This window comes from Cygnus olor, chromosome 19 (assembly GCF_009769625.2).
Source record: "Cygnus olor isolate bCygOlo1 chromosome 19, bCygOlo1.pri.v2, whole genome shotgun sequence".
NCBI classification, from domain to species: domain Eukaryota; kingdom Metazoa; phylum Chordata; class Aves; order Anseriformes; family Anatidae; genus Cygnus; species Cygnus olor.
The window spans coordinates 11,476,089-11,491,503 of NC_049187.1; the positions used below are offsets into that span (position 1 = coordinate 11,476,089).

Genomic DNA, 15,415 nt, shown 5'->3' on the forward strand with positions numbered 1-15,415 from the left:
GTGCGGGGGTTATTTTATATGGCTTTTGATATGAAGCTAAAATTGCACATCAAAAAGGATAATGCATCTTTAAGCTGTTACAATGACTTCTAAATTTTTCATTTAATGTCAGTGAGGAAAAAACCCCCTCAGTTGGCTGAGTTACGTTGGTGAGATGGCTGTTTCATTCCATAAAGTGTCTGCAGTGGATTTGAACAGTAGGAAATCCAAGGGTGATAAATAGCTATTTCTAAGTAAATTTCATGCAATTGCCCTTTGGTTAAAGTCTTTCCTCTCAGCACTTTCCTGTGCACATAGCCCAACTAATAATATTCAGGAGCAAGTGCTTTCCAGTGTGACAACTGATTGCACTTTGAAGCAGTAAATGGCTGATTTCATAATTGGTATAATTTTTCACAAGTACCTGAATGTCATATACAGAAAGAATAAGCAACCTGGACTTAATACGGGAGCTTTTTCAATTCTCCTAAAAATCAATAATGTATTAAACCCCTCTAACTGATTAAAATAATGTGAACCCTGAGTAGGTTTTGTGAGGAAGGCAGGTTTCTTCAAGGGTGGCAGATTTATGGCAAAAGGGTTAATACATGGGGAGAATGGGGATATGTTACAGATGGAGTCAGTTTTCCTAATTAAACTTTTATCAAGATTTTCCTGGTTTGAATTGTTTCACTTAGTGCAATGGAAAAGAGCATTTCCTTTATTGTTCAGGCCAGCACTTGCAGCGCTCACATGTGCTGAGAGCACTGTCCTCACGGAGAAGGTGATTATAATAACAAGAAAGATGGTATCCATTCTGAAGATTACATGCTAGCTCCAGAGGATTCCTCTGCCCTGTGACAGGAAAAGGCACAGAGCAGTTTTTCAGCGGTGAGCTTGTGTTTTCACGGTGTGTGGATGCCTGTGCAGTCTCCTGTATGGGCTGGAGCCCGGGGCACAGGACCAGCTCTGGCCTGGGGAGGATGTTGCAGTAGAAATTACTTCCCTTTGTGGTGGGCAACTTCTTTTTTTTTTCCTCTTTGCATAGGAAAGTTCAATTAGTGTCACAGTGACATGAATGTTATTAGCAGTGTTACAAAAGAAAGAGCCTATCTATCAGGAGATAAACGGAAGGTTATATTTTTTTTTTTCCTCAGGATTTTAAGATTTCTTGAAGTCCTTTCAGGAGGACTATTGAGAAAAAATGTTTGAAGATCTATCAAGAAAACATTTGTAAAGAGAAAAGCACAGATGCAGTCTGACAGCAAGGACATGCAGGCAGGTGCAGGGGTTCCTGGCCCCGCGATGGCTCCATTGGGACGTCCGGCAGCCGAGTGTGCGGCCAACGTCAGGGGGGGTCAAACCAGCGGGGTGCTTAAAAACCCGATGACTTCCATTAAAGCTTGCGCCAGCTCCTGCAGCCCGTGGTGCTGTTTTAGTCCCAGCGCTGTTCTCCCCCCAGCCAAGTGGCACTGTGTGCCCTGCCCCCAGGGGACACGTCCCCACCTACCCTACTGCAGGCCCCTGGGTGCCAGCTGTGACCCTGCCTGCCCCACGCGCTCCCGGTGCTCTGCGGCCCCGTCCCTCCCCAGGAAGGCTCTTATCTCCCTGGAGCTGTCATACACAGGTGATTTGGGGAATCTATTGAAACTTCACTTCTCAAGATCAAACATCTTAAGCTCCATATTATTCACATTTGTCTACTGTTTCTAACTCATTTCCTATTTTCCAGCTGAGGAACTCTGCCAGAAGCGCTCTTTGCCAGAGATTAAAACAATTTAGGAAGCAGACACCCAATTCCTTTCTGTGGATAGTAGGCAAATTGGATATCTGTGAGAAGCAAGCAAATTTTATTATCGACAGATAGTTTGCTACTTAACTATCCTTAAGAATCCCCAAGTATTTACAGGTTTTTGTTGAGTGTCTCGAGCCAAACAGAAAACATCGGAGCGTGCTCTGCTCTGTGGAGGGACCTGGAGCCTCTTGGCCCTGCCTGGCCCCTGTCCATCTGTCTGTGCGCCGTCAGGTGCACCTCCTGCGCCATGCTGCCACCCCTCCAGGGCAAGCTGCTCCCGGGCTGGGTGCTGCAGCCCCATCCCTTCCCCGTGCAAGTGAGCAGCAGCTCAGCACCGGAACTTGTGTGCTTGGGATGTGGCTGCGCATGTCCAGGTCGCCCAGCACAGCCGCTGCCTCGCCCACCGTGGTGTCGGAGCCTTGTGCTCCATCTTACCGCTGGCTTTTGAAGTGCTCCCGCAGGGGCTGCAGCGTGACAGCTCCCAGAGAGCCGACCCCTGGCTGGGGCAGCTGTGGGCATGGTGCGGGGGGTGCCCGGGCTGCACTCAGGGGAGCCTGGCACTGCCGCACGTGTCGCTGCCACGCGTCACGCAGCTTGTGCCGCCATCACCGAGCACAAGCTACTGAAGTGAGAGCAAGTGTCTGGGAGAAATGAGCAGAACTCAAATGCCACAGGCTGAAGCTCAGCCGTAAAGGAGTCTTCATGGTAGCTGTGTTCTGTTCAGGGCTCGATGTTTTATACCCACCAGAAAAGCTTTGTTCTGAGTTCGTTGGAGGCAATGTGCTGTTATCCTAACGCAGCTTGTGCTGTGTGAATTTGCTTGGATGTTTGTAATGAGGCCAAGGGACATGTGAAATAGCATTTATGTCATTAGCAGTGGCTCTCATTGATTTGTATCAAAATAGCTGTTTTAAATGTAATTACCACTAATTTGTGAAAATGCACCATTAGATATGTAAATTCATTGGCTAATGGCTGCATGAGGCAGACTACATTGAGTGGCATGACGTGGGCTAACGAAACCGGCATCATTTCTCAGCTTGCTAAGCAGGTTCCTGTGAGCTGGTGGGTGCCAGAGGGCTCGCTGGCCTCCCCCGGGCTGCGCCAACATCAGCGTGCACCGGCAGCAGGGTGGGAGCGAAGGGGGCTCGGAGGGGCCGTCCCGGCAGCGTGGTCCTCAGTGCCCTGGTGCACGGCAGCGATGCCTCACGGCCCTGCTGCAAGCGTGGTACGCAGGGCTTGGGTGGGTACTGCCAGGATCCAGGAAAACAAAGGGGCAATGGCTCTTAAATTTACACAAAGATCAAAAAAAATCATGGGATCGTTCATCAGGATTGCTGTAGTTCTTGACCACATAGTAAATGATTTATTTAATCTTAATATATTCCATAAAGAGTCCCCATATTTCCATAAATATGTCATATCTACCTAATACATAGTAATGAACCTGCTCCAAGGGTAAATAAATAAGATCTAAGCTCAGCAAGCCAATGTTTATCAAAGGGAGATATACAGATATTGAGTCCTTTAAAGTACCATTCTTCACAGCAATCGCAGCCAAGTTAGGCAATTTATAACATGTCAAGTCAATTAGAAGTCCCAGTGGGCACAGCGTGAGCCTGGGTGTGGAAAGGGGGAAACCTCTGATGAGGAGTGGGTCTGTGTTGCGTGTCCAGGGGGTGTGCACTCCAGTGGGTGTGAGCACGCTCGTGCACGGCCGCACAGCTGGCACACTGCTGTGCAACGCCGCAGGGAAATGCCACCAGTGCTGCTCCTCCCTCACGGGTACTTCAGAGCTAGCGGGGAGTTTTTTCCAATACATTATCCATCTACTATGGCTATTTTAACATGAGTTACTTTATTTTGGGATCTTTTAGTCTCCATGTTTAGAAAAAAAAATCTTATTTTTTGTTTTGAAGCTTTTTTATTTAAAGCAATTGAAGTAGTTTCAAGATAAATTTTTCTTGGATTGCTTTAATTTTACTTATTGCATTATTTCCACGGAGTTATGTGTAGTAGCGCATAACATAGCATAATATACTAGTCAAGTATTTATTTTTATACAAATACATTATGATACAATTGCAAATGGAATTAACCATTAATTTGTAAAAGTTGCACCTTTTAATCTTATTTTCTATAGCAAAGTGTTTCCTGTCTGTGTTGTAATTAATTTGACAAAGTCAATAATAATAGAATATTCTGATTATGTCAATATGACATGTAATATTATGCACTTCTACTACTATTATGCATATTATGACATGACTTGACATGATATGACAGGTCACATTATGCACTACTACTGATGTCATAAAATAATGTAAAAGTAATGAAAACAAATTTTGAAATGAAAAATTTTTAATGAATTCATGATTTTTTCTAAGACAAATTCCTAGGCCAATTGTCTTCATTTCCAATTTAAAAAAAGAAAAGTTCGTTTTCTCTTCATCCAGAAGGCAAAAGGGTTCTGTAACATTTCCCACGAGCAGGGAGCCCCTTGGTTTTGATCCGCTCACCAGCCCGAGCTGCTTCCTCAGCGCGCAGCTCACTCACGGCCCACACGGGCACCTTGATGCCTGCAGCCTGGCATTTGGCACGTCTCACCCGCTCATGCACGGGTGCTCTGGGTGCACGTGGGTGGGTTGCCCCGGGCAAAATGTGCCACAGGGCCCCTGTCCTGGGGCAGAAGCTGCTGGAATGCAGGGCTGTGTGGTTCCCTTCCCTTTCCCTCTGCCTGCCGCTCTTCAGCTCTGCTGCCACTCACCCTGCTCTGCTCGGGGCGCTTGCAGAGGACGTGGATCAGTCTGCTTCTTTCCCAAGTAAAATATTTTATTCCTCACCCCCTACTTCACTGCCTGCTCATTGCTTTGGTCACCCACAATACAATCTGGTTTTGTGCTGACTTTTAAAATCCTGAAAAGTGGGACATAGAAAACTCCGTGTAAATCTCGGCCGTGTCCTGGCAGCTGATAAGATGTGTGTAATGGAGACGCTTGCTGACATCAGAATGGCAAATGGTTTATTTGTGAGCTTTTTAATGTGAAGTGTGCAGCATGCTGCTCCTATTTTATATTCATTTTTACTGAGATACAGTGATAATTCTCACCTCCCAGAGACACCAAGCAGTTTGGAAAACATTTATAACAAGTCATTAGTGAGCTGGATGCTTAAAACTCTGAGTCTGTCCTGGTTTCATATACGTTGTACTTCTGAAGGTGTAGATTCCCTCTGCAAATCATTAAGAAAAATTGGTACTTGCTGGCAGGTAGGTAGGAGTTTTAGTGGCCTGGAGATTTAAGCAGAAATCGAATATGGTCACCAGGGAATGTAGATTGTGCTCGACATTCTCCTACCTAAGAACCAGTCAGATAACGCAGCAGCTGGAATTTGGATTCATTTTTAATGAAATACTTTCTGCAACAATCCTACAGCAGCCCCAAATGGTGGCAGATCAGAGGACTGCCAGGTGGAAGATCTCCGCCTGTCTCAGCTAATTCAGGAGCCCTTTTCTCCGCACAGGGCCGGGGCCGCCTGGGGAGCGGTGGCTGCGGGCGTGCAGCTGAGCACAGCCGTGGCAGGCAGGGGCACGGGGCGTGCGTGGGGCAGGCGGCAGCTGGTGACTGCAAAGAGCTGCACCAAGGAGAGGCCCCTGGCAGCCCCGAGCCCTTTCGCCTGCGGCCGTGCACCAGGACGGACCATGCGGCGCAGCTGCCGAGGCGCCCCTTCCAGCACATGGCTCAGCAGGGGTGGCGCCAGGCACGCCCAGGCCTGCCGGCTACGTGCAGCCCCCGCAGCCCCGCGAGGCTGGGCTGGCGCGGCTTTCCAGCGCTGTCTCCCTGGGAAGGGGGAGGACCTGCTCCAGGGCCCGCTGGCCCTCAGGTGCGGTGGGCAGGCGTGCACCTGGCTGGCTGCTGGGTGCTGCTTCCCAGCCTGCTGGGCGCCTCCAGCACCTTTGGGTGCCCTGGCACATCCTGCGCCCCCCTGGCAGTGGGATGGGGGCACCAGCAGCATGGCTCCCACTCGGCAGCCTCGCTGCCAGGTCACTGCTGAATCCCCTGGCACCGCTGCCCAGCACAGAGGAGCCACGTGGGTACGTGGGCTCTGGAGGCCTTTCTGAGGGGCCGTGGGTCTCTATGGCAATGCCAGCCGAGTGTGACAGGCCTGGCCAATGCAGTCCACAGAGGAGCCAGACCCAGACGGGGTCTCCTCCTGACCTGAATTTCCAGCCATTATAGGACCTGCGGCCCCACGCCTACCTCCCCAGGCACTTGGAGCCCCCCCCTCGATGTTCCTGTTTTACCATGACCAAGTCCCATCTTTGCCATTTGCCACCTCAGGGGGCAGTGGAAGTCTCTGCACAGAGTTGTCCCCTCATCCTGCGCTCAGACTCATGCCGGAGGGGTCCCAGCAGCACTGCTCCTTCCTTGCCAGCGCTGCAGTTACTGCAGGAGGTGCATTGCGCGCGTGCTTCGCTGAGGCTGCTCTCTGCTGCTGTTACTCCTCCACTGAAGCCACCACAGGATCATGCAGGTGACAGCATGCTGCTGCTCTCGGGACAAATTTGCTTCTACCCACATCCCACCTCTCCTCAGCCCTGCGGCGGTGCCAGCGCTCCTGCTCCTGCAGAGCCTGAACCAGGAGGAGCACAGCACCCGCACACATGCAGCCACGGCCCCTGTCTGCCCTGCTTCAGGGCAGTGTCACGGTGCGGGAGAGGCCCACATCTCCAGCGCAAGATGGGGCTGCTTTCGCCGTACCTCTTGCACAGGAGTGCAGGGGCCAGCCCCCTGGGATATTCCCCACCTGGCAGCAGCGGGAAGTGCTGGGCGAGCCCTGCAGAGCCCATCCTTCCCTGCAACCTCTGTCCAGTAGCGTGTCTTGTTGGGGCTCTGTCCTTCGTGCACTGGACAGGCAGCACATCTGACAACAACTCCCAGGCACAAGGGACCCCGGTGATACAAAAAAGGTCATTAAGGGACCTCACCAGGGTCTTTTTCAAATGGAAATGTCATTTATTATTATTTAGTGCTGAGAGTGCTCAGAATAAAAGCAGCTGATGGCTGGGGAAGCTTCAGCCCTGACAGCCTCTGCTCCCAGTCACACATGACGTGGTGTGGAGCACCTCTGAGCCACCGCCCTCCTGTTTGGCAGCTGCAGGACTTCCCTGCCTGCCTGCCAGGCGTGGGGACTGGTTGGCGAGGGGCTGGGTGCTCCCCACATGAGGTCCCAATGCCCAAGGGGCCCCGGAGCTGTCAGAGCAGGTGGCCAGGTGGGTGCCCAGATGCCAAGAGCTGTGCAACGCTGCCCCTCATCAGCACCCTGACCTCACCTGCGCTCCAGCCAAGTCTGCAGGAGGGAGTGGGACCCAAGGGGACCACCAGGTACGGAAGCAAGGGCTGGGTCTCAGCTGTCCTTCAGTGGTGCCACCCTTGCTTTCTGGGGGGTACAAGGCTGGAGGGACCACCAGCCTGCTGCTGCAGTAGGACATGAGCATGCAGCATCCTCCGTTTCTGCTTGAAACGCAGCACAGCAGAGGTGTGGGAAGTGCCCTGCAGTGCTGGCTGCTGCCGTCCCTGGTGACGCTTGCTGTGGCTGCCAGCTCCCAAGGTCAGACAGGGCTGCCAGCACATCGGACCCACAGGAGTTTCTTACAGAGCTGTGAGGCAGCAGGGGATGTGGGTGAGGAGCTGCAACATCTGCTGATGGCTCTTCAGAAACCGGGGGACACCAAGAGATGCTCGGGCACAGACGTTCTGATCCTGGTGGCCCAGCTGCATGGGCCAGCCCCATGCCCCCACTAGGCTGCAGCTCCGGCTGTGCCGCTGGCACAAAGGATTGCAGCCGCGCTGGCAACACCAGGCTGCCGCCGACCCCGGGGTCCGGCTTCCTCCTGTCCTCCCGAGGTGCTGCTGGGGCAGGGGAGGGATTCCTATAACCGCTGCCCATCAGCACCCGTCTCTGGGTCAGAGAAGGGAATTATTAGTGCAGCCACCACATAAAGCTGAAATCCCAGCAAGGGCCCAAAGAGGAGCACGTTGCCCAGGCACAGCAGCCTCCACTCCCCAGCTCCGCTCGGCCACCGGCCTCCCCACCTGCGGCACGGGCTCGGGCTGTGCAAACAGCCCTGGCTGGGAGCTATCTCGGTGCAGGCGCTCGTTGGAGTGCCACTGCCACCTCCATGAAAGCAAATGAAAGAGTTTCGATCCAAATTGCATTTCCCCTCTTAGTCTGGAGTATGTCGGCACATTACAGCCTATAATATTCCACTGCTGCTCTTTTGCATGATTTTTTAATTAAAAAACTATGGAGTAAACAAACATTCTGCTCTGGAGTAGCCCTGCAGAGACCCATCGATAGGCACATTTACATCCCTACACTTTTTCAAGAAAGTTTATATCTTAACAACAAAAAAATAATAATAATATTACCCACCCAAACAGTTAGTATTGGATAAAAGTTTGAAGTGAAAGGCAGCTGGCAACCTTCTCCAGCCCATGAAATGATATTAACATTTTATTATTCTAAGGTGAGCTTTTTGAAACGGAATTTTAAATGTTACCCTGCTGTTCCAGAACACAAAAACCTTTAATTTTATGCAAATGAACAGCGAGGAGCTGAGCGCTTAATGTAAACGAACACTTTCTTTGTAGGAGAGGTTGGAAGAGAAAAAAAATTTCCCAGGGATTCTTTAATTGCTGTCTGAAATTATGTAAATCCCACTGCTAGGCAGAACGCAATTATCCCGTGCCCCTCTCTGCCAGCATTGCTAATGTCTAACAAAATATCGGTGGGTGACATTTAGTCGAGGTAATGCAAATGAGAATTAATTTTTTTCCAAGACAAAGGGCAGCTAAAAGATCACCTCATTCATATACAGCAGAGGGGGTGTGGGGAGGCAAAACCAGAGGACTCTGGCAGGGAGGGGTGGTGCGGGAATGCAGGAAGACAGAGGAAAGTTGTAGTTGTGACAGCCCACGGGAAGCTGGGACCAGGCCAAAGTTGATGAGCATTTCTGTATCTCTTTATTTTTTAAATGAATGAACCTCTGGGCGGGGGGCTGGTTGTTTGTTTTTCTGTTTAATTCATGGTCATCCTGACAAGGGGGTAGGGTGGGAAATGTGATTGAAACCCCCTAATGGCTCTGCCTTGTGTTGAGTAAAGACTGCTTGTAATTTATCACCTAGTTGTGCTGATAACTAGCAATAATTCTATTAAATATTCAAAGTGAGGCTTTCGCAACACAATTATCAAACGGGATTTGTTAGTTCAGAAATCCTTCATGAGCACAAAAAGGTGCACAGTGTGCTGTAGGGTAATGGGCTTCCCTTACTGCTGCTGCCACCGACTCTGGGGCTACCTCCTGGAAAGCTACATCCCTGCCAGCATTTGGAATGGGGAGGGGGAGGCTGCTTCTATTTTTGTAGCAGAGATCAGGGAATTCACACAGGATTTTTCCTTCTTTTCTCTTTTTGTTTCCCTTTCTGATTTTTATTTTTGGTTCTTGAGTTTCATAGCTATCTTTGCTTCTAAGTCCGCATCTAAGAGCTTGCAACTCTGCTTACCTTTTAGAAGAGAAAAGCAAGCCCCAGTGGGAGATGGTGCAAGGCAGGGGCAGGTATATGTGAAGAATGATGAAGTACATAGATGCTCAGAAGCCCCCGGATCAGGGTAAGGAGTGCTGCTGGAATTATCCTTTGAAATGTACACTCTCTGCAGGGAGGCCCAAGGGATCATCCTTGCTGGAGGAGACGGGCTGAGTTGCACCATCTGCTTGGGATTTAGGACAGGCAGATCTGTGAAAATATGAATTAAAAATACAGAGTACCAGGAAATAGTTTCCTCTTGCCCATCTTTTGATATTATACCAAGCAAACCTGGGTGGCTGGTGCCGCCTGTGTGCCACGGTGTCCTCACGGCAGGGCTCCGCTGCCCGGGGCTGGCTCCAGCCAGCACGGACGCTGCCACGGCTCGCGCCGATGCCCCCGCGCTTCGCATTCAGCCCTAGCGTGTCAGCACCCTGCGGCCCGTCTCAGGCAGTGGGGCTGGTGGGCAGGGCCGCGGTGGGAGTGCTCGTGCCTGCTGCAGCGGGTGGTCCCGGTGGCCGTGGCAGGGGGCGCGCAGCCCGCGGTTCGGCCAGGGGCAGCCCGGCTCACATGCCTGACAGTCTGGTGTGCGGTGGCGCTCATCCACGGTGCCTCGGCAGGGGCACCTACACAGCATCCTCTGGGCCTGGGCCGATGCGCTGCCCCACGCTCCGAGGAGCGGCCAGACCTGGCTGGGTGACCCCGCCAGCGCAGCCTGCAGCCCGCACCCGCTGCACAGTCACCTCGCGAGTGCATGAGCTCCAGCGCTGAAAGGAACAGACAAATCATCCGTTTCCTATCGTGTTCCCTTCCCTTGAGTTGTTCAACCTGGTGCATTGGAATTCCCAAGTGAAAGGAATTCCCAAGTCACCCACAGGGAGCTCTCCAGGCTGCCCAGAACCTCCTGCAGCTGTTCCGGGAACCACAGGGCTGCGCACCCGTGCGGTCTGCCCCGCCGGCGGCAGTGCCGGGGATGGAGGTGGCTCGGTGCCATTGCAGGCAGAAGCTGCCCCTTGCCTGCAGGGCACTGCCGCCGTGCAGACAGCAGCTGTCCTTGTCCTCCTAAAATTTATAATCTTTATAATCTAAGATTTAGACTCTTCAAAGCTTTATGCCTGTCTTTAACCTGTAGCACATGCATAGTCTCAGTGGGATTTCTCATCTGCTAAGAGTTAAGCATGTGCATAAATCTTTGCAGGCTTGGGGCCTAAGGCATTTCTGCTCACACATGCACACACATTCCTGCGCACACGAGTCATGGAACGACTGCCGTGCAAATTCTCACTCGCAAGGCTGTGTGTCAGAGCAGGGAGGCATGCCAAATCCTTTATGCTCGCACCAACCTCCTGAGCATTTCTCAAGCTTTTTGGATGCCGTGGTGGTGTTGAACTTCTGACACCACCTTTAGCAAATTCCCATTCTCTGTCTGCATTTCTGGGAAGCACAAGGAGGGCTGTTAGCAGGCAGTAATTGTGCCAGAGGTGAGCGCAAGCAGGGCGCAGTCATTCACAGTCACAGACAGCATTTGGGTCAGGGTGAGAACAGCAGGTAGCTCAGGAAGAATACTGGCATACCAGGTACTTGGCATGAAAAGGAGAGCATGCTGAAGGCTTGCTGTGCTGTGAGTGCTCCTCTCGCCTCCCTCCCCCGAGCTGCACGCTTAGAAACACGGCCAGGGCAGCAAGCGCTGGGCCCAGGGCTGCCCTATGCAGGCTGGCACTGTCCAGTGCAGCCTTTTGTGTTCACTGTTGTGAAGATTTTTTAACTGGCTCTATCACATCAGTTTCGGTTTCATCAATGCAAGCTAGCCCAGAGTGAAATCCAGGTAAGAAACCAGTGCAGATTTTTTGGTGGCATAACAGAATTGACAAAGCACCACGCCTATCCCAGGCATAGCATTCTGATAGCCTGTGTTTGTGGGGTGCTTCTGCAGGTGCTTGTACTTGGCAGCACAGTATTTGCAGGGGTCTGGTCTAGGAGACTTCACTACACGAATATATAGCCTTTACTTTCTAAGTAGTAGTTTCTGCCATCAAGTGATGAAAAAAGAAGCAATACACTTTACATTTAAAATCATCACTGCAAAACTCCTTTTTTGCCCTCATGCAACGTTGATGTTGTTTTAAGTCAGATGACATGAACTTTCATGAAATTACTCTTTTCACTTCATATCTTGAGTTTGCAATGTGAATGGATACGGCCTTTTTAATTTAGGGTTAGAAAATCCAGGCAAAGACATCAGGTGAGAAGTGGCATTTCATAAATGTCTTGTGTTCTACAGCATTCACTTTGTTAAGGATGAAATCACATTAGTTTCCCTAAAACATCATCTGCACGCTGCACAAAGTTATTGCTGTTAGAAGCAAACCCTCGGAGAAGAATTGCACACACTGGCGTTTGTGATCTGCAGCTTGCTGCGGGCTGCTGCCCACTCGCCGCTCGGCCGCGAGCGCCCGCAGTCGCTCAGGTCAATTGCTATTTGTCAACGGGAGCCGTGGCTGTGCCCCAGGCAAAGTGCTGATCACAGCACAGCACCCTCTGAACTGACCCGGGCATTTAGCCTTTTCTGAGAAATATTTACAGAAAGGTCAGCAAATGCTTTGTGACAAGATGCTAGCACATCCCTAACCTACTCCCATCTCGCTCCATGCCTCGCCTCGTGTTCTGGGCACAGAGCAGCAGGAAGACGAGGTCCTGTGTGCTGTGGTTTCCAACCTATTCCTTAACATTGCAAAAGCACCTCAGTGAGCTGATCTGCCTACCTGGGAGGGATGGGCTTCTGTAGGTAACCCAGTCTGTTTCCAGGGGACGCCTTGCAGCAACCAGCTCCTTCCTTTGTGGCCCCATGAGGTCCGCACCTTCCCATATAAAGAAGAGCTCTGCTTGTTCTGGTTGCAGCCTCCCGCGGTGCCACTGTACCACCATCCCGCAGTGTCGGATTTGGGAGCTGTGGCTGAAAGGGAACGAACAGGACCTGTTATTAGAATGCTGGTAAGGGGAGAACGTTACAGCGGGGTCACGGGGAGGATGGCTCTGTGCACTGCACCATAGCAGCACCAGCTGTCCTTTGCTGACAGCACCAGGTACCCTAGGCTCTGAAGCCAACTGTACTTCCCCGTCCTATTGACAATCATTTCTTGTGGCAAACGTGCCTTTGCTGTGCCCACCATGGCTGCGTAAGGTAAACTCAGCCACCAGGCACTTGCTGACCTGCCGGCTGGCTCCGTCTGGGACTCCCGGCCTGACAGGCAGCAGAGGGAGGCGAGCTGGACATGCCCCGCCTGGCAGTACCAGTTGTTACCCGCGGAGAGGCAGACAGACAGACAGACAAAGCAGCAGCAGGAACCGATCACGCCGAACAGATTTAGCAGCTAGAAAGTCCCTTGTGAGAAAATAGAGCTGTGAGGGGCAAATGGTCCCGAGGAAGAAACCGGCTTACTGTCCCTGAGCCCCCCCTGCCCTGAGATGGCCTGGGTTTCTAAGCAGATCAGAGTAAAAGCCTCCCGTAGCTGGGTAATTCTGCCTCTTTCCGATAAGCCGGTAACCCCATTAATAGAGAGTCTGGCATGGAGGGAGCTGTGCTGGGAAAGCGCTGCACCTCCACATGCACAGCAGATTAAAAAGGACTTAATCACAGTGCAGCCACAAAGTGCACTACATGGCATTATTCCTCTGAAATAAAATTTTATATACAGCCTATCTGAGAGCAGCACAAAATAAATACTTTTAAAATCTATGATTACTGTAGGTTTTTTTTTTTTTAATTTTATATTGGTGGCTGAGTTCTGCTCTTGCTCCAAAGGATTAGAGGGATAATTCTATTACAATTTAGTAACAAGATTAAAAGAGCCAGTTATCCATTTATGGGGGTCTATGGAAACGAGCAGTGGCTTCTGGAGGTCTCAGGATCTGGGTAGGTGTATCACTCACATCACAGACACATCCAAATCAGGTTAAGGCACAGGCAGGACATGCATGAGGTGAAAAGGTCTCCAGGGCCACCTGTCCTTGCATTATCATGAGAAGTGTTCAGGGACTCAGAGGGCAGAAAGGACACAGATGGGCAGACTTTCTAGCGTGAAGAGTCATGGGCCAGAGAAGAAAGGAGGAAACAGCAAAAAATGCTCTAGAGATAGAACTGTCCACACAACCCACCAGGAAGGAAGCACCAGTACTGCCACATACCGATGTGAGGAGCTGTTCCACACAGCAGCCAATGCCAGGTGCCAGGGGTCGCAGTTTTGTTGCTCTAAGTTATCCGTGATTTTTCTGCATTGATAAAGGCTTGGCTCTGCAGATGAGAAATCTTGAGGCTGGCAGTGGGAATTCCTGCTGGGGTGGTGAGCTACGCAGGACATGGCTTGTCCTCATTCCTCCCACGTGATGCAGGTAACAAGGACAGCACTGTAATTACACATCTGAATGTCAGCTTTGCACTGATGATCAGTTATACAGTTATGAGGATATCTGAGCATTTGAGTACAAAATGTGCTTTCCATGAGCACTACTAAGTTTCCGTTGCAAGGATGTCAGCTGAAGATGACCATGGCAGGAGTCACACCCAAGTGAAGGAAGGGAATTATTTAGCTCTTCTGATGAGTACGTGCAAAACTATTCACAGTGTCTCAGACTGGAAATTCCGTTGTCAGAAACTCCCTTGCAAAACTGTTGTACACATCAAGCCACACACGTGCAAATGGCATGAAACACTCAGGGTTATAAACTAGCTGATGCTGTCATTGTTATGTGTATCTTCTGTACTGATTAACTGATTAATTGATATTTAATTGATTGCACTGTCAGAGTAGGACTTTAGCATGTGCTGATTGTCTCACCAACTGTTACTAACAAGTCTGAATTGCATTTAGTATAAATCCATAGGAACTGTACGTAGGAAAGGTGCAGAAACTGCTTTGGTGGCAACAACGAGCTGAGTTCACGGAGTACGGTCAGTGAGCAACGCCATCATTCAAGTATGAAAAGCTCTTTCTTCTTGCTTTTAAAAATAATTGTTTAGATAAATTTGAATTTAGCTGGTCAGGTGGGGTAGGAACTGTCCTCTGTTTGATTGTGCCAGCACGCCCCATACTCACCCGGGTGCCGACCCAGCGTCCGTGCCATTCTGCACCGCTGCCTGCCTCGGGCAGGGGACCGCTGGGGCAGCAGGACAGGGCTTGCAGGCTGGGCAGGATCCGGTCCACCGTGTGCTGGACCTGCTTTGCTCCTGGGGAGTGGTCCTGTGCATGTACGGTACTTGTTTTGCTGTTTGTCAAGAGCTTCTTTAAAGGCCTCTCTGCAGTTACAGCCTACAGCAATCTGTCCTTTTCTCCTCAAACAAACCCTTTATAGACTTGTTCTTGTGAAATTTATGGGTTGTTGGGTGAAACATTAGGAAACATTGCATCAAAAATGCGGAATGCTTTTCCCAGCCTGAACCAAGGTCTGTGGCAAGTGCTGCCTGCTGAGATATGGCCCTGACAAGCCTTTTCTTCACAGCGGCTGGAGCTCCTAAATAACAGCAGCCAGCATGGGGAACCTGGCCTCGGGGCTGGGGCACCTGCAGCCCCTTCGGCCTGTGTCAGCGTGCAGGACCAGGTCATCCCTCCGGAATTACACAGATGCAGAGGATGTCACGGACCATCTTTTACAGATGCGTAAGTAGGCACGCCGGTAAACCCCCCGAGTTCACCGAGAGAACAAAGCTGGCTGCAAAGCAGTTCTAAATGAAGTATGAGAATTTGAAACGACCAATAGGTTTGCAGAAGAGCCACCAGACAATTGTAACAACGTTGTCTTGCTGTATTAGTTTAATGTCCACTTGAATCACTGACCTTAAGGTCTGAAAAGGACTAAATCTAGAAACAGATGATTTTTTCCATGCAACATGACAGAGGGGCTGTGGTCGCTTCTAAATGCAATTTTACGTTCACTTATGGAAATGCATTGTTCCTCGGCTACTTTAAAAAAGAAACCAATATATGTTCTCTTGAAAGGGGTTAGACCTCAATTATTTTAAAGCCATTGTGCACCACGGCGGTGACATCGGCTGGCGGCG

At 50.6% G+C, this 15,415-nt stretch overlaps 1 protein-coding gene across 6 annotated transcripts; it reads right to left on the bottom strand.

Moving 5' to 3' along the window:
- Positions 1-4,800: 4,800 nt before the first annotated feature.
- On the bottom strand, positions 4,801-13,804 carry LOC121057570. Of its 6 annotated transcripts, none has more exons than XM_040531951.1 (5): positions 13,516-13,804; positions 12,123-12,313; positions 9,340-9,570; positions 6,581-6,726; positions 4,801-5,063 (listed from the first exon to the last, which is right to left on the bottom strand). In XM_040531951.1, exons 1-5 carry the CDS (start codon positions 13,716-13,718, stop codon positions 5,016-5,018), a joined length of 819 nt encoding a protein of 272 aa, XP_040387885.1. In that variant the 5' UTR covers positions 13,719-13,804; the 3' UTR covers positions 4,801-5,015. The 6 variants fall into 6 exon arrangements, with proteins under 6 accessions (XP_040387885.1, XP_040387884.1, XP_040387887.1 ...); XM_040531950.1 differs by having other exon boundaries at positions 6,535-6,726; XM_040531953.1 differs by lacking the exon at positions 6,581-6,726.
- Between the last annotated feature and the right edge of the window lie 1,611 nt (positions 13,805-15,415).